The 24,202-nt window shown below is 45.4% G+C and overlaps 1 protein-coding gene across 2 annotated transcripts in view; it reads left to right on the forward strand.

Moving 5' to 3' along the window:
* The window catches only part of Npas2 (neuronal PAS domain protein 2), a 176,707-nt gene extending 159,062 nt beyond the window's left edge, over window positions 1-17,645 (forward strand). Inside the window, exons 16-21 of one of the 2 annotated variants that reach the window (XM_069988544.1) lie at window positions 2,784-2,930; window positions 7,775-7,972; window positions 10,283-10,473; window positions 10,726-10,818; window positions 12,812-12,983; window positions 16,200-17,645. In XM_069988544.1, the coding sequence (XP_069844645.1) occupies window positions 2,784-2,930; window positions 7,775-7,972; window positions 10,283-10,473; window positions 10,726-10,818; window positions 12,812-12,983; window positions 16,200-16,379 (981 nt within the window). In that variant the 3' untranslated portion in view covers window positions 16,380-17,645. The remainder of the gene's footprint in view (window positions 1-2,783; window positions 2,931-7,774; window positions 7,973-10,282; window positions 10,474-10,725; window positions 10,819-12,811; window positions 12,984-16,199) is intronic. The other variant, XM_069988545.1, reaches the window with a different exon arrangement.
* The last annotated feature ends 6,557 nt before the right edge of the window (window positions 17,646-24,202 follow it).

The raw sequence follows: 24,202 nt of genomic DNA on the forward strand, positions 1-24,202 counted from the left end.
GCCCCATGACCGATTAAATAAATATAATAAAAAGGTTTTAAAAGTCTCTAACGTAGAGGAGACCTCTTTGCCAAAAAGGGTCAAGCATAAACTGACATGCTGAATTTAAATCCCTTTGTACAACTACTTAAAGGTAATTTTAAAATATTTTTTGTGCCAGTACTGGCCCTTGTACTTTTCTTGGCTTTTTCATTCAAAGCTTCAGCTCTATCACTGAAGTCACAGCTCTACTCGCAGCTTTTTATTGGTGAATTGGAGATAAGTATCTCACTTTCTTTGCCATCAAAACCTGACCAAAAATAAAAATAAAAGAGCTGGGATTGTAGCTCAGCAATAGAGAGTTTCCTGGTGTACTCTAGGTCCTTGGTTCTAGCCTGGACGCCAGAGGAAACCTGGGACAGTGCTAAGTCCTGTTACTCTGCAATGCTAGCCCCTGTGGCCACTCTCCAAACCAACCAAACAATGAAGAGCTGGCTCAGCTGTAGGTAGAGCTGAAGATCTGAACCAACCACAGCAGCTTCTGTGTCTTTTTCTTAATTAAATATCTGATACATGTGGCTTGCTTGATAGAATGTTCTTTCCAAACTCCAGCTGAATGCTTTGATTGATTCTACTGTGGTTGTGTGTGGCAGGCAGCATAGGACAGGCATTTTTACACTTGTGTAAATAAAAATGTGAGTCACTGTGACTGAGGTGGGCTGGGGACTAGTAGTAGAGCTTACTAGTCAAGCTTTTAGCCTCAGGGTCACATTCTGACCGTATCCAGCCAGATGACCTTGAGCAGGCATGTCACAGGTTTATGTGAAGTGGGTCAGTCCACTTCTGCTTGTCTGGGGCAATGGCTGGCCTATGTGGGTGTCTGCAAATGACAGTACCTGCCATTCTCCTTGCTCTTTCTGTTATCGATTTGCTGCTCCAAGGGCTGTGGTTGGTCGCAGCATCCTCTGGTATGTGCTGTCTGTGTCTTCACACTCTCAGGCACCCTGATAGCCAAGTGTGCAAGGACAGAAAAGAAAAAGATTCTGGAGGCATTTGCCAAAGACAGTGGGCAAGAAGCAGACTGGATGTCATATAAAGATATCAGGAGTAGAGGGAAGCATTGTATAAAGATGAGAGGGAGGAAGGGCTAGGAAGATGGGATGGAGAGAGGAAAGGGAAGAGAAGGAGGGAAAGAGGAAGAAAGGAAAGGAAGGAGGGAATAACAAAGGGAGGGGGAGGGAAAGGGGCAAGAAGGAAGAAAAGGGAAGGGGAGGGAAAGGAGGAAAGAAGGAAGGAAGTGGGAGAAGAAGCTGGAAAAAGAAAGGAAAAGGAAAGGAAGAAGGGAGAAAATGAAGAAAAAGAGAAGCCCAACTCTGGCTCAAGCTTATGATCCTAGCTGCTTAGGAAGTATAAATAGGGGATTGTGGTTCAAGATCAGTGAGGAATAGGCTGAGTTTTTAAGACTCCATCTCAACCAACGGCTGGGCAGGGTAACATGTACCTGTTAGCTTAGCAGTTCAGGAGGATGACATGTAGGCTGTCCCAGACACAAACCAAAACTCTCAAAAATAACCAACACAGTGGAGATGAGAGGGAAAACCTTGGAGAGAGCAAGGGAAGGGGTGACATTGTCCAAGAGAAATGTGCTCTTTACCTGACTTATATAACTGTAAGCCCTCTGTTACATCACCTTTATAATAACAATAAAAATCTTTTCAAAAATAAAAATAAGAAAATAACCAACCACAAAAAGGGCTAGTGGAGTGGCCCAAGTGATAATGCACTTGCCTATCGAGTTCAAGGCCAAAGGCACAACGGAGAAACCAAAAGGAAGGAGCGGGGAGTAAAGAGGAAAAGAATATCTCAAGTCCAGGGGCCAGGAATGTGGCTTAGTGGTAGAGTGCTTGCCTAGCATGCATGAAGCCCTGGGTTTAATTCCTCAGTACTACATACGCAGAAAAGGCCAGAAGTGGCAGTGTGGCTCAAGTGGTAGAGTGCTGGCCTTGAGCAAAAGAAAAGAAGATCAGAAACAGTGCCCAGGCCCTGAGTTGAAGCCCCAGGACTGACAAAAAGAAAGAGAAAAAAGAAAATCTCAAGTCCGGAAAGTTCATTTGCCTTAGTAAATGAGAGCCACAGCCTTAGAGAGCCCAGCTTTTGTCCAGTTAATTGGAGAGAAGAGTCTCATGGACTTTCCCATCCAGGCTGGCTTCCAGCTGAGATCCTCAGATCTCGGCCTCCTGAGTAGCTAGCATCACAGGTATGAGCCACCAGCCTCTCTGGCCAGGTGAGTGTTCTTTTCTGACTTGCATAGCAGCAAGTGAGCCTAAGAGGAAGATGGAAAGGCAGGAAGGTCTCCATGGTCCCACCTCCATTGGAAAGCCCCAGGATCAGATTTAAGATTGGGCCCAGGAATTTCTGTGATGATAACATCATGCCTTCAATGACTAAAAGGAAGAAATAAAGACTCAGATGCTGTCCTTTTGTCTCCCTGACTAAATCTGGAATCTGTATATAAGTAGGACTTCCATCACACTCATTGTGTGGGCTTCCCTACCTACAGTGCAGTAAATCAGTCCTGTGATCCAACTGGGCATACTGTCACCAGCAGCCTGGGAAAGGATGGCTGGCTGGATACCCTAGCACACCACACCCCATCCCCAGCTCCTGCTCCCTGAGCTCAGCTGAGCTCAGGGACTGGAAGGGGATGTGCACAGGGCTGATTGTAATCATGCATGAGCTCTCTGCCAGGCAGAATAAATAACTCCTTGATCTGCTTGTGTGTTTGACCTTGTCCCCCTCGGAAGTTCTCAGCACAGTTCAGCATGTTCCAGACCATTAAAGACCAGCTGGAACAACGGACGCGGATCCTACAGGCCAACATCCGGTGGCAGCAGGAAGAACTCCACAAGATCCAGGAGCAGCTCTGCCTGGTCCAGGACTCCAATGTCCAGGTATGTCCCTGTCCAGGTGGGCCTCCCTCCTCCCCACTCTGTGGGCCAGTCCTTAAGACAGCCAGAGCTTTCTCCAAGCCTCTGTGAAGCACCTCACTGGGCCACATATGCTCAGGGAACATGGAAACATCCATTGCAAAGTGCAAGGAGCAAATTCACCTCCCTGTTCCCATCTCCTGCCCAGACATGAAATTCCCCTTCCCTCCCCATCACTCTTACAGGCCCCATCCATTGGCTGTCTCCCCTGCATTGTTATCCTCAAATCTGACCTTTGATTGCCACTTGGGTCCTAAATTGTAGCTCCCAACATGCATATAGCTTCAGCCCCAGCAGCAAGAGGCAAAGGCAACTTCATACTGTTTCCACTGACACAATATGAACACATGAGGCCAGGGAGAAGGGAGGAGCACACTGTGCACACTACACAGCCTGAGAGGGCAGACAGAGAAGGGCCATCTCCCAAACACCTGTCCCATGAGCCAGGTGGACACTGGTCAGTCTGACGGAAGCAGCTCTCAGTTTAATACCAGGTATTAAACTCCTTTCAGGTAATTTTAATTTTGGAGGGAAAACTTGGTTTGTTAGATCTCTCCTTAGAGATAAGTTGTTTAGCTGACACTGGCAGCTCACACCTGTCATCCTAGCTACTCAGGAGGCTGAGATCTGAGGACTGAGGTTCAAAGCCAACCTGAGCAGGAAAGTCCATGAGACTCTTATCTATAGCTAACCACCAAAAATCCAGAAGTGTAGCTGTGGCTCAAGTGGTAGAGCACCAGTTTGTACAAAAGAAAAAGAAAAAACTAGGGAATAGCACCAAGGCCCTGAGTTCAAACCCAAGTTCTGGTGTGGCATGCACACACACACACACACACACAAACACACGATTATTTTTTACTAAATTTTACCTGTTTTAGTACAGGAATGTCTTCACAATTGCGTTTAGGCTCAATCTTCCATTGCAAATGTAATTCTAGCAAAGCTTGGAGTCTGCCTGGACCACCAAGCACTGCTATTCTCTTTAGAGAGACAAGAAGAGACCCCTCAGGACATTGTCCCTGCCATATGGATCTTATCCTGACCACCTAGCTTCTGAAGCTCAGTGTCACCAACAACAGACAGTGGCAGGCCATAGCAGGAGCGCATGTACAACCAAATTCACACAGGATGTTAGTTGGCTGGAGACACCCCCCCTGGCTGTCCTGCCTGCCAGTGTCTTCTATAGTGCTCCTAGGCAGTGATGGGGACCAGGAGTGACACTTCTGTTCCTCCCCTTCCTCCTGAGTAGCACCCTCACCATGGAGAGGACCCCAGGCAAAGACAGGCCACCACTCTGCGCCTACACCCCAGGCCTCTGTGACTGCCGTGCAAGCAGCAAGCCTCACCCAGACGGCCTGCACCACACCCAGCGTCCTGCTTCAGAGACACTTACACACACAAAGGTGGTTGCAAGCATAGAAAAGGGGCATCAAGCTATCAACATAATAAGAAGCCCTTTTGTGTGTGTGCCAGTACTGTGGGCTTGATTCAGGGGCTTGAATTCTCCCTTAGCTTTTTCACTCAGGGCTGACGCTCTACTACTTAAGTCATGCCTCTGTTTTGGGCTTTTTGCTAATTAATTGGAGATAAGAGTCTTATGGAATTTTCTCAGATCTCAGACTCTTGAGTAGCTAGTATTCTAGGTGGGAGCCACCAGCACCCAGCCAAGCAGACCCTTTGTACTTATTTCTTCCCAGTTACAGCATTCTTCCTGCTGATCCCAAGGCCTGGTTGGTAAACCCAGAACTTGCCCAATTGTAATCACTTGAGTAGAGTTTTCACACTAATGGGAAAGGGGGAGACTGAGCCAGAGAGTGTTCACACTAAGTTAGGTGTATGAACATTCACCACAGTCCACTTCCTGCATCAGCAACAAGAGCTAGACTTGCAAGCAGCGCATGACAGACTTACCACTTTTGACTCCACTACAGAAAATTAGGGTATTTCCTCATTGGCCAGAGCATTTTTTAAAGTTCCAAAGAGCACCTGAGCTCTGTGAGAGGCGCCATGGAAATCAGCTCCTCCAGTCTCTTCCTTCCTTGGGCCTGATCTTGGCAGTGGAATTTTCCAAAGAACATGGAAATCTACAGATAGTTAAACCAGAGAAGATTCCTCCAGCAGTCAACCATCTTGTTTGTAGGTTGTTTTCTTTTTAAGATAAAGAAATACATTCTACAATGTCTAACTAAAATGTGACATTTGTTTTTAAAAGGAGACATTTTGTGATTTAAGTGTACATAATAAGCAAGTAAAAGTTAGTCCAACCACCCCCACACCTTCCCCAAAGAGTGGGGTAGCCAGGCACCAGTGGCTCATACCTGTAATCCTAGCTATTCACCATAGGAGGCTGAGATCTGAGAATCACTGTTCAAAGTCAACCCAGGCAGAAAAGTCCATGAGACTCTTATTTCCAATTAACCACCAAAAAGCTGTAAGTAGAGCTGTTACTCAAGTGGTAGAGTGCCAGCCTTAAGTGAAAAAGCTAAGGAATAGCACCAGATTTCAAGCACCAGTACTCACACAAAAGAAAAGATGGAGGGGAGGGGGCTGCATTCTATGTCTGATGACATAGAATGACAAGCTTGTGATAAATACTGAATTCTATGGAAGATGTATTGTCATGTGGGACCTAATTGTACTTTATTTTGTGTGTCTGAAGCATCCTATAATGACAAGAATTTGTCAAACTAAGCCAACAAAAATAATGAATACAAGGTCAGTTTGTTCTATAAAGTAAAAAACTTTTCCTACTTGAATTAGGGAACAATTTTTCTTCACATTTTCCATAAAATTGACCCTCAGAGTCTTTAAAGAAGTATTGTCTTGATGGGTACTGGTAGCTCACACTTGTAATCCCAGCTATGCAGGAGGCTGAGATCTGAGGATTGCAGTTTGAAGCCAGCTCAGGCAGGAAATTCCATGAGACTCTTATCTCTAAAAGCTATTCAGAAAAAGCCAGAAGAGCCGGGTGCCAGTGGCTTATTCTTGTAATCCTAGCTATTCAAGAGGCTGAGATCTGAGGATTGAGGTTCAAAGCCAGCCCAGGCAGCAAAGTCTGTGAGACTCTTATCTCCATTAAACTGTTCATAAAACCAGAAGTGGTGCTGTGGCTCAAGTGGTAGGGCTCTAGCCTTAAGCTGAAGAGCTGAGGGGCAGCACCCAGACCCAGAGTTCAAGCCCACAACCAACCAACCGACCAACCAACTAACCAACAAGGAGGAGGAGGAGGAGAGGAAGGAAGGAAGGAAGGAAGGAAGGAGGGAGGGAGGGAGGGAGGGAAGGAAGGAAGGAAGGAAGGAAGGAAGGAAGGAAGGAAGGAAGGAAGGAAGGAAGGAAGGAAGGAAGGAGAAGGAGAAGAAAGTGACACAAGTGGTAGAGTACAAGCCTTGAGCAAAAGAAGCTCAGAGACAGGACTTAGGCCCCGAGTTCAAGCCCCACAACAGATGCGCGCGCGCGCGCGCACACACACACACACACACACACACGTATTGTCTTAAGCCATAAAATTCCCTTTTGGCCAGATGACTGGCTCACGTCCCTGGTTATTCAGTTATTATTGATAAGTTCAAACCTTTGTGAGGCCCTGTAAATCTATGGATGTGCTGAAAGTCCCCATTGCCAGTTCATCAGTGAGAGACTGCCTCTTGTTCTTTTTGAGACATGTCTGCCCTCTGCTGGCTTCGCAGGTTAGCTCCTAAAAGGACTACTGTAGTAATGTAGTAGCAAACAACATGCACACTGATTGGTTCCTTCTACCATCTACAATCCATCTGTCCTCCATGCAACTTCCTCTCCATCCATCCACACACCCACCTGTCACCCTCTTATCTATCCATCCACCAGTTACTGGGCATAAATAGGGCCTAGTCCTACTTGAGGTATAATGTGGCCCACACCATGGATTATGCAACCTGGCACCATTAAGACATTATGTGTTCCTTTCCCAAGGGGCTCCCTTATAAGGAGCTGGTAAGGCAACTTGAACCATAAAAAGTATATCAAATGATGTACCGAGCACCTGATGTATACCACTTTCAGTATCAGAAGTGTTCACTTGATTGTGTCCTTCATGAAGGCAGTGACAGTGTGTAGCCAACCCACTGCTAGGTCTGCTGCTACATCATGAGCTGTGTCCAGGTAGGTCAAGGAGGGTAAGGCATCTGCCCTAGCTAGTGATGGTGGCACATGCCTATAAATCCCAGCAAGTTAGGAGGCAGAGACAGGAAGATCAGACCTCTAGCACAAGACCCTATTTAAAGCCTAAAAACAAAACGACTGAAGATGTATCTCGAGTGGAAAATGCTTGCCTAGCAGGCACAGGCTGAGTTCAGTCTCCAAGATTGACAAATGAAGAAAAAGAATATAAATCTTCCAGGCACAGTGATGATGGACTTATTCCTGTAATCCCAGCCACTCAGAAGGCAGAGAGCAGGAGGATTGCAGCTAGGAGGCCAGCCCAGGCAAAAGTCAGTGAGACCCCCCCATCTCACCTAGCAATTCGGTGTAGTGGCTTATGCCTTTTGTCCTCCAAAAGCACAAATAGGAAGATCACAATCCAGTGTATAAACATGAGACAGTATTCTAAAAATAGCTAAAGCAAAAAAAAAAGAAAAGGCTAAAAGTGTGGCTCCAGGGGTGAGTACCTGCTTGCAAGTGCATGGTCCTGAGTTCAAACCCCAGTACTACCATAAAGCAAAGAAAAAAATGGAAGAAATCTGTGCTCGTACTGTAACAGGAAAGACAAAGAAGGCACCTGCCTGTGGGGCACGCATGGCCCCAGCTCACAGGGGCTTCTCTTCTGCTCCCAGATGTTTCTGCAGCAGCCAGCAGTGTCCCTGAGCTTCAGCAGCACCCAGCGGCCCGAGGCTCCACAGCAGCTCCAGCAAAGGCCGGGTGCAGCAGCTCAGCCCCAGCTGGTGGCCAGCTCTCAGCTCGCTGGGCCCATGACCTCGGCCCAAGTCACGAACCAGCACCTGCTCAGAGAACCAAGTGTGCTCTCCACCCAGGTAACACATCCTGCCCCACACTCTGTCCTGGTCACTCTTGTAGTCAGTCTTGAAGCCAGGACATACTTGACCCCCACAGCTGAGAGCTGTGCTGCCCAGCCTGGGGCAGGCTGAGAGGGTGTGTGCTTTTCTTTATTGTGCAATCGCTTGGAGGGGCCAAGTTGTATTGTATTGGGATCCTTCTGGAATCCCTGCTCCTACCATGGATATTGAACTGATCCTGGGAGCAATGAGAACATCCTGGACACTCACTGGTGGTCATGTCCCTCGGTTCATTGTCCCTTACCCCAGGTCCACCTTGCCCACCTGTTACCCTGCTGAGCCCCTCCTGTGTAGCCTCTCTCCTGCACTGCAAGTGCTACCCATCTCCCAATGGGACCCTGCCGCTGGTGGATAATGACACTTGAATGGAGTCAAATTATGAAGTCCTGAGCCCCATGCTCCCAGGAAACCAAAGGACTGAAAGTAGGACACTGCCTCCCCTTCAACCTTCATCTCTACACAGTTCCCGGGGCCCCAGGGAGCTTGGGCTGAGTTCCTATTCACAGAGAAACACACAGGGTGAGAAGTGCCCTTGCCCTCATGTGCTCCCGGCATAATAGAGAATCTGGGAACTTAGCCAGATAACGGGGGAAATAACAGTTTACCCTCGGTTTTCCTATGAGGTAGGTACCAGGAAAAACCGAGGATAGTCAGGTCCCTTGTATAAATGGGCATGGTAGTGCATGGTGTTCATTTCAGCTGCTCAGGAGGCAGAAATAAGAGGATCATGGTTTGAGAACAGCTTGGGCAAAAGTTATCAAGACTCTAAGCCAGTTAGTGGTTCCTGCCTATATCCCTGATAATAAGAAGGTGGAGGCAGGATCATCTTAATCCAAGACTGGCCTGGGCAAACCTATCTGAAAAGCAACTAACAGCAAAAGGATTGGGGTGTGACTCAAGTGGTAGAACACTTACCTAGCAAGTATTAAGGCCCAAAGTTCAATCCCCAATAGTGAAGAAAAAAGACAATCTTTGCTCAGAGCCTACATACATCCTCTGTCACATATTTTAAATTGTCTGTAGGTCACGTAACATGCCAGACATGATGCTTTGAAGTGGTTGTTACATTGCTTATAGAATAATGCCAAGAAAAAAATACTGTACATAATCAGCCTAGATACAGGGTTCAAGAATAAGAATATTAGCTAAGCACTGGTAGCTCACGCCTGCAATCCTAGCTGCTCAGGAGGCTGAGGTCTGAGGATCATGGGTCAACACATGCCTGGGCAGGAAAGCTCATGAGACTCTTATCTCCAAAAAGGTGGAAATGGAGCTGTGGCTCTAGTGGCAGAGCACTAGCCTTGAGCACAGAAGCTCAGGGACAGTGCCCCTGCCTTGAATTCAAGCCCCAGATCAGTACCAATAATAATAATAATAATAATAATAATCCATTTTTCCTAATGTTAGGGTTTTTTTTGAAAGTGAGTCAAAGAGTCATCAAAATGGGTGGGAATAGCAGCATCTGGAAAAAGAAAACCCTAAGGAAGGATTTACACTATATGCTATGGCAAGATTTTGTTTTTTAAAAAGTCTAAAAACTGACACAACTGTAGTATCAACACAGGAATGAGCAGTGACAGATAGAAGGGAAACAGACCAGAGCCTACTCCCTCATTTATTTGTTACTTCACTGGATAAATATTGGAGGCCTATATGGCAGCCCCCAAATTCCTAACACTGAGGGAGAATACTAGATAAAAAGGATTTTTAAGAACTTTGCTCTAAGTGGAAGGAGAGATACAAATGAGTAAAACTCACAAAATATCAAATGATGATGTAAGTTTTGCTGGGCAGAAAATGGGTTGGAGCTTTTTGTGGGTGACCAGGAGAGGCCACTTTGAGAAGACAGTATTTAGGCAAAGACTCAGTTGAGGGTTGAGAGAATCAGCTCTATCAGCATAGTGAAGAACATTCCACATAGGTGGCCTGGAATGTGCAAAGGCCCTGAGGCAGGAATGAGCTTAGTAAGTTGGAGAAACAGCAATGAGGTCCCTATGTCTGAAGTGACATTTGTGAAGCAAACACTAGTTGAATTCAGTGCACAATGGTTATGTGTCTCCTAAGAACCAGAACTATCCAAGGCCCAAGGGACTTCATGAATCTTTGAGGAGCTTACAAGAAAGACAGTCAAGACAATCAGTACAGAGTTGGTGCATCCTAAGTTCAAGAAGAGTCGAGGGTGGGTAGAGGAAGGCTGTGGGGAAGTTTCCTGGAGACATGGCCTGGGTTGAATCTAAGTGTTCTCTATCCAATGACATGACACTCCAGGGTCCGAAGCCAATCCGAAGCTCCCAGCTGATACACGGTAGCACCCGCTCTGTGAACAGCCTGACATCCCAGTTCAGCAGCGCCTCGGCTGTGCTCCCACCAGGCCTGAGTCTTACCACACCTGCCTCCGCCTCCCAGGATGCCAGCCAGTGCCAGCCCAGCCCCGACTTCAGCCACGATCGGCAGCTCAGGTGTGGACCGCCCTTCAGCTCCCCATTCTGCCTTAGCCCCAGGCAGAATTCAGACTCTGGGGCTCAGCTGTTGATCTCTGCTAAGGAAGTGGCAGAAGAGAGCTTGCTGTCCCCCACCCCACCCCCAATAGTGTTTGATCTGGGGGTGAGAGTCAGCCAGATGGCCAGCCAGGCTGTGTGGAGCTGCCCTGGACACTGGGGCTTCAGTCTGGGTGCTGATCCATAGTCTTCCCATTTCTCTTCTCTCTGAAGGCTGCTACTGAGCCAGCCCATCCAGCCCATGATGCCTGGATCCTGTGATGTAAGACAGCCGTTAGAAGTCAGCAGGACTGGGCGGCAAGTCAAGTAAGTGGCCTGGGGTGGTTGGTGGGGGTGGGAGGGTGGAGACTGAACTAAATGGTCCCAGCCTTTCTCTTTCTCTTTCAAATTATGCTTTAGGGCTTCATGGGCCTGAGCTGGCAGACTCACTGTGGGTCTCTTCTTAAAGACCAGCAAAGTATGCCCCGCAGCCTTTGTGAAGACTTCCCTGTAGGGTTTTGTTTTTTCCCCTCACCATTTACCGTTTATGCAGATGAAAATTAGTACGTACTCTCCATGCTTCCAACAGGATCTGCGTGAAGCAATGCTGTCCCTCATTTGCAGTTATCTTTGGAGTTCTTTGTAAGCTTAAACACCACTGCACCCTGGTGGACAACTCTGGTAAATTTACCCTTCTTCAACCCCAGCTGTCCATTTTGGCAGACTTTGAGCCCAACCTGCTTGATGCTTCTGGCACTATGACCCACGACATGAGACCCTGCAAATGTGGGGCTCTCCCACCCAGATGCAGCCTCCTCGCTCTCACTTCCTGTCCTAGCCCATTTTCTGCTGCTATAACGGGATGCCACTGACTGTGTAACTCATAAAGCAGGAAGGTTTATATATATTCTAGAGCACCGGAAGTATAAAAGCAGCACTTCACATCTGCTCATGTCCAGCAAGGGCCTGGTGCTGCTCACATGACATGACATCACATGGAGAGAGAGAGCTGGTACCTGCCTAGGTCTCTACACACACACACACACACACACACACACACACACACACACACACACACACACACACACACACACACACACACACACACACACACACACACACACACACACACACACACACACACACACACACACACACACACACACACACACACACACACACACACACACACACACACCTCTCTACCTCTCAAGGCAAGTGTGGAGCCCCAAACCTACTGCAGATAACCTCACTGAAGAAATTCTCTCTCTAAAATAAAACGAGGTAGATTTCTCTGTCCTGTCTTCTAATATCCATTTCTGACCCATTATCCTCCACATCTTTCCTTTATGGTCTTCCTGCATTCCTTGTCTGTGGGCCATTATCATCAACATCTGTCATTTCTAAGATTATGGTAAAATATATATATTATGATGTGTACCATTTTAATGATTTTTAAAGTACATCATTCAGTGGCATTAAGTGCATCCACACTACTGCACCATTGTCTCTACCATCCATTTCCAGAACTGCCTTGTCTTCCCACGCTGAACCTCTCCCTGTTTAACCATCAGCCCTCCACTCCTGCTGCCCCTGGCAACCCTTGCTCCATTTTCTGTCTCCCTGTCACTTGGAATATTCTAGATTCCTCATATAGCATTTGTCTCTGGGTGACCACCATTTATTTCACTTAGTGTGGTGGCTTCAAGGTTCACTCCTGTTGTAACTGCGTCAAAATGTCTTTCTTTTTAAGAGTGAATGACACTACATTCTGTGAATATATTCTTTATTTTTTATCCATTCTATCAATGGGCCCTTGGCCTCTTTCCATTTTTTGGCTTCTGAATAACATTTCTGTGAGTGTACAAGTATTGTTCACTAATTTTGCTTCTTTTAGGTATATATTCAGAAAGGGAATTACTGCATCATATGTTAGTTTCATGTTTAATTTTTTGAGGGATCTCTGTGCTGTTTTCCACAGAGTTCGTTCCATTTTACATTTCTACCAGCATTGCATACAAGCTTACTGTCTCCACATCATTTTTAACAAGTGTTTTATATATTTTATATATATACAGTATTTAAGTGGAGCTATCGGATTCTTTTGAAGAGACTATATATTGTGAATGTTGACACCTCATCACGTATATAACTTGCAAAGATTTCCCGTCCCACAGGCTGCTTTTTGAAAACCACCTTGGATACGCCCTTTGATGTTTTTTATGTGCAACTGATCTCCTTTGTGGCCAGCGCTTTAGTATCCTCTCACTGCCTCTTTCTTAGAAGATCTGTTTTCTCCTTCCCACATGAAACTAAACAGGTATTCGCAGAGCCAGGCCGTGTTTCCTAGCCCAGACTCGCACGCCACCACCAGCAGCGCCGCAACCCCCGTTCTGCTGATGGGGCAAGCCGTGCTTCACCCCAGCTTCCCTGTCTCCCAGCCGTCACCCCTGCAGGCACAGGCACAGCAGCAGACGCCACACTACCTACAGGTGGGCACCAGGGCCCAGGGGGACCTACACAGGTTTAGACACAGAGAACAGGGTGGATCATCCTACACATTCCACATCAGATAGGCTTTCTCTTGTTTTCAAGATTGTCCTGTCTTTGATAGGAGAGGAAAGCTCCAGAAAGATTCCCATTTTTAGCTTTTAATGCTTAAAGCTTATAAAGTCCATGTATGTGTAACATTCAAATTAAGGATAAGCTGTTATGCCTCAAAGGGGTATCTGCTAACATGCACCCCCCTTTTTTCGTCGATCATGGGGCTTGAACTCTGGGCCTGAGTGCTGTCCCTCAACTCTTCAGCTCAGGGCAAGTGCTCTACCACTTGAGCTACAGTGCCACTTCGTTTTCTGGTAGTTTATTGGAGATGAGAGTTTCACAGACTTTCCTGCCTGGGCTGGCTTTGAACCTCGATCCTCAGATCTCAACCTCCTGAGTAGCTAGGATTACAGGTGTGAGCCACTGGCGCCCGGCTACATGGCCCCTTTTTTGTGCTAATCCTGCAGGTTGAGCTCAGAGCCTGGATGCTTTTCCTTAGCTGTTTCACTTAAAGCTGGCACTGTACCACTTGAGCTCCACCTACAGCTTTTTGCTGGTTTGCCAGTTAACTACAGATAAGAGTCTTGTAGACGTTCCTCCCTGGGCTGATTTCAAGCAGCAGTCCTCTTATCTCAGTCTCTTGAGTAGATAGGAATATAGACATAAACCACTGGCTGCTTGCCACGATGGCCCCTTTTAAAGGAAATTTTTACCAGTTACGCATTGTGATATGCCCATATTTTTGGTGCAAAAGTCAGACATTACTTGTTGAACATGTCTGTACATTTATAATTTTATACAAAGATGTACACAAAAGTAAAATTAAATCACACTGAGTTAAAGATCTAGTGGACTGGGCTGGGAAGGTGGCTCAGTGGTAGAGTGCTTGCCTTGCATGTATGAGGCCCTGGGTTCAATTCCTCAGCACCATATAAGCAGAAAAAGCCGGAAGTGGCTCTGTGGCTGGAGTGGTAGAATGCTAGCCTTGAGCTGAAGAGCTGAGGGACAGTGCCCAGGCCCAGAGTTCAGTCCCCAAGACCAGGAAAAAAAATTTTTTTTAATTTAAAAAAAGGTCTAATGGACTGCCTTATTAAACCTGAAAATTGTGAGATGGGGCCTATTAGCACACTGCCATGCAGTCACAATTCAGAAGACAAAAATGACTTTCAGCAAATGTGAAACATACTGGGAGGAGGAGGGGTCAGAAGCAGTGGGCTATGGACTTGGACAGGCGGGGTCAGGGTGCATGCTGAGGTCCTCCATAGCTCTGGTCTCCACACATGTGGTCAGTCTTGCCCTGTCCTGTGCAACTCCCCCCCCATCCCCCTGCAAGGACATCCCTCTTACCCTGCTTGGTATCTTCAATCAGAGGCTGCCATACCATGGCAGCAACATCTTTGAGGGTTTTGGGGCAGAGATGAAGGTCTGAGTTGTAATTTCATTCCAAAGCTGCCAAACAATCTGTTAATTCTGAAACCTCCCTAAACCCATGCCTAGGGGTGTCCACTCCTAATTTGGCTTTGCAGAGCTTGCTAGTTCTCTAGGCACAAAGTGATTTGGGGTAAGAATGATGAGGAAGAGGACAGGCGGGCGTGGGAGGGGGAACATGAACACTTTCCAAACTTCTGCTACAGCAGCAGCATGCAGGGTCAGGATGCAAACAGCTCTTTGGCCTGGTGGTTTACTACAGCACAGGCTCTGTGTTAGTGGGGACTACTGGGTGGGGGGGGTGGGGGGCTGATTCATGGGAGAAAGGATTTGGAGAGAAGGAAGGCTCAGAGGCCTCCACTGCAGAGTTTGGCCTGTCAAGGAAATCCCCACTTGAATGTGGGTGAAGGAGGAGTAGAGATAACAAGGTGGCAGATCAGCAGCACAAACTCACACAAGGGCAGGTACCAGGATCCTTGACAGCCTTATAGGCAGAGCAGAAAGGCTGGGTTACTTGGACATAGAAGAGTAGAAATGAGATTGAAGCTTCTGAAGTTCAAACTTGAAGTTGGGACACTTGCTGGTAGAGGGTGGTGAATGGGAGTGGTATAAGTCAAGGAGAGGCAACCCTGCGGGCAAGCATGTCAGAATGTGTGCATCCTGCCTCTCTGCCATCTGCCCTTGGCCCTTGGTCTCCATCCTCCACAAACACAGTGGGCCGTGTGGATCGTGCACATGTATAAGAAACCATTTCCTGCAGCTTCAGCCTCAGGCCCATTACACCAGAAGGAACCCCTGAGTTCTAGTTAACAGCTTGTTTCAGAATTCTGCACCACCCAAAAATGCCTACAGTTGCTTCAGATGCCATTCACAGCCTTCAGAATGCGACCTGAGCCACCCCTCCCATGAAACAACACCCACCCACCCACACCCCCCAGGTCTGAAAAGTTTCTGTGCCAGCTTTCCCTCTTTTCTACCCCCACCAAGAATTTTGTTATTGTTGTTGCTGTTTGTTTGCGGGGGGGGGGGGGGGGGGGGGGTAGGGGGTAGGGGGTAGGGAGGGTGGGGCTGGTACTCAGGCTTGAACTTAGGCCCTGGGCACTATCCCTGATCTTTACTGCTCAAGACTAGCATTCTACTACTTGAGCCTCAGCTCCACTTCCAGCTTTTTGGTGGTTAATTGAAGATAAGAATCTCAGACTTACCTGCCTGGGCTGATTTTGAATCATGATCCTCAGATCTCAGCTTTCTGAATAGCTAGAATTATAGATGTGAGTCACTGATAGCATCCAGATCCCCAAAGACTATTATAGTGGCCTTAAAGACAGAGATAGGCTGGCCAATCACACCTGCTCTGATCCTTCCTTCCTTTTTCTTTCTTTCTTTCTCTCTCTCTCTCTCTCTCTCTCTCTCTCTCTCTCTCTCTCTCTCTCTCTCTCTCTCTCTCTCTCTCTCTCTCTCTTTCTTTCTTTCTTTCTTGTCAGTTGTGAAGCTTGAACTTGGGGCCTGGGAGCTGTCCCTGAGCTCTCTGCCTCAAGGCTAGCGCTCTACTACTTTGAGCCACAGCGCCACTTTCAGTTTTCTGGTGGTTAAGAGGAGATAGGAGTCTCACAGACTTTCCTGCCCGGGCTGTTGTTGAACTACAATCCTCAGATCTCAGCCTCCTGAGTAGCTAGGATTATAGGTATGTGCCACCAGTACCCAGCTCTGATCTCATTTTCTTTTCTCTGGTCCAGGCATCGGCTTCTCTGCACAGTGAGCCCCCAGACTCTCTTCTTCTTTCCACTTACTCCCAGCAACCAGGGACCCTGGGCTATGCCTCACCACCTGCACAGCCACAACAGCAGCCCCCTCGTCCACCCCGCAGGGTCAGCCGGCTCTCTGAGTCCTCAGGCTTGCAGCCACCACCCCGATAGTGGCCTGGTACTGGAGTGGAAACACAATCAGCTTTAACCAAGGGACCAGAAAGTGGCTGGCCATGAGGAGAGGGACAGAAGCCACTTGCTTCTGTGTACCCTAAATTTCAGAACACCTGGATGGTGGTCACTTCTGGAGGGTGAAGAAAGAACAGGAAGACTGGCTATGATTCCTGGACATCAGGGTTCTCTGCCACCCTTTACAGCCATACTGGACAGGAAGCGTGAAGTCACTGTTCCTCAGTTTACCTGTGGTGATAGTGCTTTTCAAGGCACCCCCAGAGAGCCCACAGGTTATTCTACCTAGGCCTTCAGTCTCTTGGTCATCTTTCCTTTGCATTCAAGGACTGAGTCAGAGATTATTGGAAAGAGAGAGAATAAAGAGATTATTTTTCATTATTTTTAAATGATTGGTTTTGTTTTAATTTGCACAGATGCAGAGCAAATAACTATAGGTACTTTCTGTTTTTTAAAATAATAATAATAATAATAATATAATAATAGTCTCCTGCTTCACTTGGAGACCACAGTAACAAACAATAGCCCACGAACCAGAGCACGAAGCTGGTCTTTAAAAAAGCTGCAGACCTGCATCCTTGGCCTAAACCTTATGCTCTTCAGCCCATTTCCCACTGGTGGTGATCATCCCCTCCAGCATATAACACTGGACTATTTCCTCTTCACTTTATCAATTGCAACTACCAAGGGGGCTCCAAAGCTAAGCACAAATATGTACCTGATGTTCCAGAATTCCACAAAGAAGTCTAATCCTATGAGGGCAGAGTTTCACAAGCCAAGCGGCCTAGAAAGGGGCCATCTCTGAGGATGCTGTACCACGTGCTGGCCTGCGTGTGAAGAGGCTGCATCCTTTGACAGATCTTTCACAATCATTCCCAAGGATTGGATTTTGTTTCAAAATGCACTTTGACTTTTTTTGTATGTTTTGTTATGTTGAGATGTTTCTAAAGAAAAGATTTTATGTAATTATAAGACAGAGTGTAGTGAATTGTACAGCTGTTGTAAAAATGACCTATTTCTATATATAAAATAAAACTATGGATTATGTGTAAATTATTTTGTAATGGAGAAGCCAGTTCCTTTCCCAAATACATACAAAAGTATAAAAGTTTCCTTGTGTTTTTCTGTGAGTGGACCTTTTGTAATAAATTAACAGATTTGTACAATTTCCTCTGTCCCTTGTTATGTATCTTTACATGAATCTTTCCAGTAGGAAACATTTCTTCTTATATTTCAAAGATGTTTTAAGGTTAATCAAAAATTTAGAAACAATGTGTATTAGTCAACTTTCCATTGCTGTGAAAAAGTTTGAGCTAATCAACTTATTTTGATGCATAGTTTCAGAGATTTCAACCCGTGGTTCTTAGTCCCACTGCTTTGGGCCTAGGGCAGCACCGTACATCATAGTGGGACTATTTCACCTCACAGTAACCAGGAAGCAAAGAGAGAGACAGGACGAAGTCAGAACAATCCTTAGTGATCTAACCTATTTCTATTACGTCCTACCTCCTAAAGGTTCTACCACTTAGCTGCGTGCCTGTGGCTCACGCCACTACAGTCCTAGCTACTCAAGGCACTGAGATCTGAGGATCAGGTTCAAAGCCAGCCTGGGCAGGAAAATCTGTGAGACTTATCTCCAATTAAGCACCAGAAAGGAAGTGGCACTGTAGCTCAAGTGGTAGAGTGCTCTCCTTGAGCTGAAGAGCTAACGGACAGTGCCCAGGCCCAGAGTTTAAGCCCCACCATCACCACAACCAACAACAACAACAACAAAAAAAAGGTTCCACCACTTCAACAGCACCTCCAGCTCCCTGAACCAAGCCTTCAACACACTGGCCCTGGGGTGGGGGTGGGGGCTATTCAAGAGCCAAATAAAGCATGATATAAGTCATACAATAAATCAAGGTGATGGAGTCAAGCTGTCCCTCAGCTCTTCAGCTCCAAGTGTTCTACCACTTGAGCCACAGCACCACTTCCTGGAGCCAAGCTTTTATTGGGCAGCAATGTGGGCACTATTTTTGTTATATTAAATTTTGTATCAAGAAAATACAGCAAAACAAAAACAGCAAAAAGCTCCAGGAAACAACCCAGGAAGTAGGAAGATGACTGAGACCACCTCTGCCAAGTCACTCATTACCCAGAATTAAACTCACCCAGGTACAGTTTATGGGTCTCACTGCCAGGATTAAGTAGCCAGTGATACATACAAGCAGGTAAGATGTGTGCTTGGGGTGAGAGTGTGGAAAAATTCAGCAGCAGCATCTCTGAGGTTTCTTCCAGCTACAGATAGCCACCCTCTAACAAACAAGAGGGTGATCTGGTATACTATGTTTGAGAACTACCAAGATGGCAGGTCCTTTTCCATAAGTGAGAAGGAGCTGAATTCCTTTTATTATTCCATTACTTCAACTCTGTGCTTCCACCCACCTCTGTAACAAGACTGGACTCCTCAGTTCCATGACCACAATCAGTTTTGGATGGCCTAAGGGTACCCTATTAATGCATCTCAATGGAATTTTATTATTTGTAAAATTGCTATCTTCCTGAGAAAAAGATAAGTCAAAATATTTTGCATTTGCTAGATGTATTTACTCTTGGAAGGAACCTGAAATGAATCCTATTTTTAAAACAAAAAGTTTGTCGGAAACAGTTTTGCCTTCTTTTTAATGTTTTGTAAATTCAAAGGTTTAGAGATCTGATTTGTCTGTAAAAGAATTTGTATTTTAATTGGCTATTAGAATCTTTGTCTCTAAGTAGGATGTAACTTTTTATTATTGTTATTACAGAGGTTATATACAAAGGGATTACATGAGTCAGGTAATGAGTGCATTTCCTTTTGTACAGTGTCTTCTATTCCCTCATTCTCTCTCAGTCCCTCCCTCCAGTCACCACCCACGAGTTTTTTAGTTCACTTTCATCAATGTCCAATGAGCTCCACTGCTGCACTTTATCACCATTTTTCCCTCATTAGGACATGATTTTTAATGAGCATGATGTATTTATTGTCCTAGGATTTCCTAGTTGAAAGCCATTTTTAAAAGGGTGGAGTATGCCATTCTCTTAATTAGCTCTGCCTAAATCTTAAACATGTTCAAAATTGGGGTGAACTCAACAACTCTATTGTGTAATATTTCTGTAAATACGTATTACAGCAATTTTCATCCCAAGTATTTGATTTATTAAATTTTGCTCATTGCAACCCTGTCCTATTTCCAGAAGGGGAAAAAAAAAAAAACATGATCTTTCTATTTGTAAAAGCATAAGATTTTGGCTCAAGACACATAACAGAAATGTGAACCCTTGAGAACAGTATATTTATTACAAACAATGAAAATACAGCATCTTCTGGCTCTAATGACAACTAAGTTCATTAAATTAATTTTTTGTGCCAGTACTGGGGCTTGAACTCAGGGCCTAGGCACTGTCCTTGAGCTTTTGTGCTCAAGGCTAGCACCCAACCACTTGAACCACACTTCCATTTCTTGCTTTTGGGGGGTTAATTAAGATATAAGAATCCCAGACTTTCTTGCCTGGCTAACTTTAAGCCATAATTCTCAGATCTCAGCCTCTTGAATAGCTAGAATTACAGGCATGAGCTACTAGAGCCCAGCAAATTAACTTTAAAATGTTGTTTATATGTGCAATATGATTAATAGACCAACCAATAAGCAGTTCTAGCCCACATTTTGCACTCTTGCTGAAATGCTCTGATAAAATTTGAGTGTTTGATACTAAAGTCACTTTAGTTTCTCTCTGCCCATTGGATGGGTACAGACTGATGGTCTCAAAGGAAGATGTTACTATCCTAGAGAAATAGCTAATTTGGATCTTCCAGATAAATGGACAGATTCCCATGAAATTCATACTAGGCAAACAGCTTTACTTTTCTGGGGAAGAAAGCCCATTAAGAACATACAAAAAAATTAGGACTTTTGCCCAAGTACTATAGTATTAACTTTTTTTAAATTGAAGTTGCAGCTAAACTTTTTATTGTTATTTCATGTTTTGCTTTCAGCCTGAAGTTCTGAACTCGGTCTTTTGTTTTTCCATTTCCTGGTGTTCCTTTCTATAAATATTATTTTATATGGTCAATAGTACATAGGCATTGTGCCTTTGTGTTCTTCCCCTAAGAGTATGCTCCTTGGGTCTCACTGTGTGAATGCCTACAGTCCTGGATAACTTATCATATCCTGAAGTATTTTAGATCTAGCTTCTGCATATGAGAGAAAACATGTGCCATTTGTCTCTCTGAGCTTGGCTTACCTCACTTAACATAATTTGTTCTAGGTCCATCCATTTCTCTACAAATGACGTATTATTCTAATGGCTGTGTAAAATTCCATGTGAATAGGAACTACATTTTCTCGATGCACTCATCTACTATAGGGCATCTGGGATGTTTCCACTACTTGGCTATTGTGAATAGTGTAGCAGTGAACATGATGCACAAGTGTCTTTGTGGTATCCTGGTTCATGATGTTCCGGGTAAATGTACAGGAATGGTATGGCTCGGAAGGTCTATGTTTAGTTTTTTTAAGAAAACTCCTGACTGCTATCTAGAGTGGTTGTACTAGTTTACATAACCACCAACAATGCAATAGTGAATTCATAGTCTTTTATTGTTAATATTCTTTATGGTTAGATCTGCACAACTTGGCAATGGGAGCTTGCTTTTTTTTTTTTTTTTTTTTTTAGCAGTGCCCAACAGAAAACAGATTTTCCAGATTCCTTTCTAGAACCTCCAGGGTATCGTCTATCTTGATTCTTTTTCTTCCCCAAAGCATGAAGTCAAATACCCTCTAAAGAGTCTTGCTTTAAAAAAAAAAAAAAAAAAAAAAGCAATAGAGATTAAAATCTCCTTGCCTAGAGTGCAATGGAAGCTGGTATTCAGAAGGGTATTCAGATCCCTGTTATTGGCTTATTCTCTTGTGACAGAGCTGAAAACATACACAACCGTGAACCACATGATGATGGATCATTCATCTGACAGTCTGCCTGGGTGATGGTGTACTACTCAGCCTAGGCCTATTTTGGTTAAACTATCTAGGTTGTGTAAGTACACCTATATGTTTGCACAACAATGAAATTGTCTAATGATGCATCTCTCAAAATGTAGTTTGTTATTAGGAGACACAATTGAATTTCTTTCAAAGTTACAGAATCATCTTGATTGTGTAATAATATATAGTATGAGTTTCTACCTTTCTAATGTGTTTTGGCTAACTACCAAGTCTTTCTCCTAAATTGCCACTCCATAGGCAGGTCACTTAGAACTGTTGATTTTTATTCCAAGTATCTTTTGTACCATTTCTCTCCTCTCTGCCCCACTAATTAGTCACCTCTCTGGCTCCATTTCCATTGTCTCTGCAACAGCCTCCTCCTCACTGAACACATCTTCTTTTAACCCCTTCATCACTAGGCTTCTTGCCTTTGTTGTTGTTATTATTATTATTGATTGCATTAATGAGGATCAAACCCAGCCCCCTCACATGCTAGTCAAGCACTCTACTACTGAACCACACTATACACACTCTCTTTTTAGAAAAATATTTTAAGTGGTTCTGCTTGGGGAATTAGTTCTGCATTGGAACTGGGGGGGGGAGGGAGTTCTAGAAAGGACTTTCATGTAGAGCCCAACATAACAGCCAAAAAGGACCCCTTCTAGCCACTTAAGAGATGTCACCCTTGAAAGGACTAGAATATTGTCAGGCACTGGTGGCAGACCTGTAATCCTACTTACTCAGGAGGCTGAGATCTGAGGATCACAGTTGGAAGCCAGGGCAGGAAAAAACATGGGATTCTTTTTTTCATTTTGTATGTTTTTTATTGTAAAAATACTGTACAGAGGAGTTACAGTTACATGAGCAAGGTAATGAGTACTTTCCTATCTAGCATTGTTGCCTCCTGTTTTCCCCTACCGTCCCTACCCTCTCACCTCCACCACTACCCACCCCCCAACATGGGATTCTAATCTCTAACTAACCCCCCCCCTCCAAAAAAAAAAGAAAGAAAATGCTGGAAGTGAAGCTGTGGCTCAAGTGGTAGAGTGCTAGCTTTGAGCAAAAAAAGCTCAGGGACAGCACCCAGCCGGAGTTCAATCCCCAAGACCAGCACACATAGACAGTACCCAGGCCCTGAGTTCAAGCCCCAAGACCAGCACACACAACTGGAATATAGCTTGTCTCCTTTCTAGCTGTTCTCACTGGGAATCATTCAGATCTTGTTTCATTTTGAGGATCCTCTGGTAGTCACGATAAGGTATGGGTAATTAACACAGCAAACAAAGCAGAGTTGCAAATAACAAGTTCCTAAACCAGGTGCCAGTGGCTCACATCTGTAATCTTAGCTACTCAGGAGGGTCCAGGTTTGAAGCCAGTCCAGGAAAAACATTGTGAGATTCTTATCACCAATTAACCACCAAAAAACTGGAAGTGAAGGTTGGCTCAAGTAGTAGAGCATGAGCCTTAAGTGAAAAAGCTAAGGGTCAATGCCCAGGACCTTAGTTCCAGCTCTAATACTGGCATACATATTACACCGCCCCCCCCCCCCAAAAAAAAAATCCTATTGTTTCCCATAAGGTCTGGCAGTCACTGGCCTGCCTGCAGGTTGGGAAAAAAGATGAGTTTCAGAACTGGACTGAAACCCAGAGTCCCTGGCAAGAGCATTATTTTCAGTCCTCCAACCAAATAATCTTTAACCTTTATTTCAGGGAGCAAACCTGTCATTGGAGAGAATTATTTTGTAGACTTTCACTAAAATGTCTATTCCCTTCTGTAAGGATCTGAGCCGGGCACCAGTGGCTCATGCCTGTCATCCTAGCTACTCAGGAGGCTAAGATTTGGGGATCGCGGTTCAAAGCCAGCCTGGGCAAAAAAGTCGGTGCGACTCTAATCTCCAATTAACCACAGAAGCCGGAAGTGACGCTGTGGCTCAAGTGGTAGAGTGGTAGCCTTGAGAAAAAGGAACCCAGGGGCAGTGCCCAGGCCCAGAGTTCAACCCCCAGGACTGGCAAAAATAAAAGTAAAAATAAGTAGGATCTGATCACATTTCATCAAAAATGAGGCCATCGGATACAATCTTTTGACTTGTTACAGCAACATTCTTTTACCCGTTGGGGATGGCACCCCAGAAGGCTGTCGCTTGATTCCCCTCAAGTCAATGGAAGCCTGATAAAAGGATAGGACCACTAGTGAAGGAGCCATCCAGAGACTCAGGATAAGAACTGTCCAAACGCGTGGGTCATCGTGTGTGAACAGCCTAAGGCAAGTTGTAGGTAAGCAGTGGAAGAAAGCAAATGAGAGCCGGGATCAACAAAACTCTGCCACACCCTCCTCTTCCTTAACAGAAACCCCCCCTCCCCTTTTTTTGTGAGCTAACAACTGTAGCCTAGGCCAAAGGCCAAACCCCAAAAACATCTCTAAGTAATCGTAGTAGTGCAAACCTTTTATTTTGGGGGGAAGGCAGGTGTGTGCTGACGAGTAGAAAGCTAAGGGAGAGGACTTTGTTTTCTAATTCCTTAAAAAAAAGGAGACACCGAGAAGAGCTTGTCTACCCACCCCAGTTCCTGCCTTGGCGGACACTTGGGAAAGCTGAAAGCAGAGCACCGTTCGGCTCAGGGCTTCAGAAGCCTGGGTTCGGTGAGAAGGTGGAGCCCCAGCCCGCCTCAGCCTTTGTGGCCCTGAGGTCTTGGACTACGACCACTGATTAACTAGTGTGTTAGACTGGAGGGCCTCTGCCTACATCCGGGCATTTTCCCATTCACTAAAGCGCTTGACTGGAGGGCCTCTGCCTGCATCCGGGCATTT

The sequence above is a fragment of the Dipodomys merriami genome, unplaced genomic scaffold (assembly GCF_024711535.1).
Source record: "Dipodomys merriami isolate MVZ:Mamm:240054 unplaced genomic scaffold, mDipMer1.0.p SCAF_36, whole genome shotgun sequence".
In the NCBI taxonomy this organism is placed as follows: domain Eukaryota; kingdom Metazoa; phylum Chordata; class Mammalia; order Rodentia; family Heteromyidae; genus Dipodomys; species Dipodomys merriami.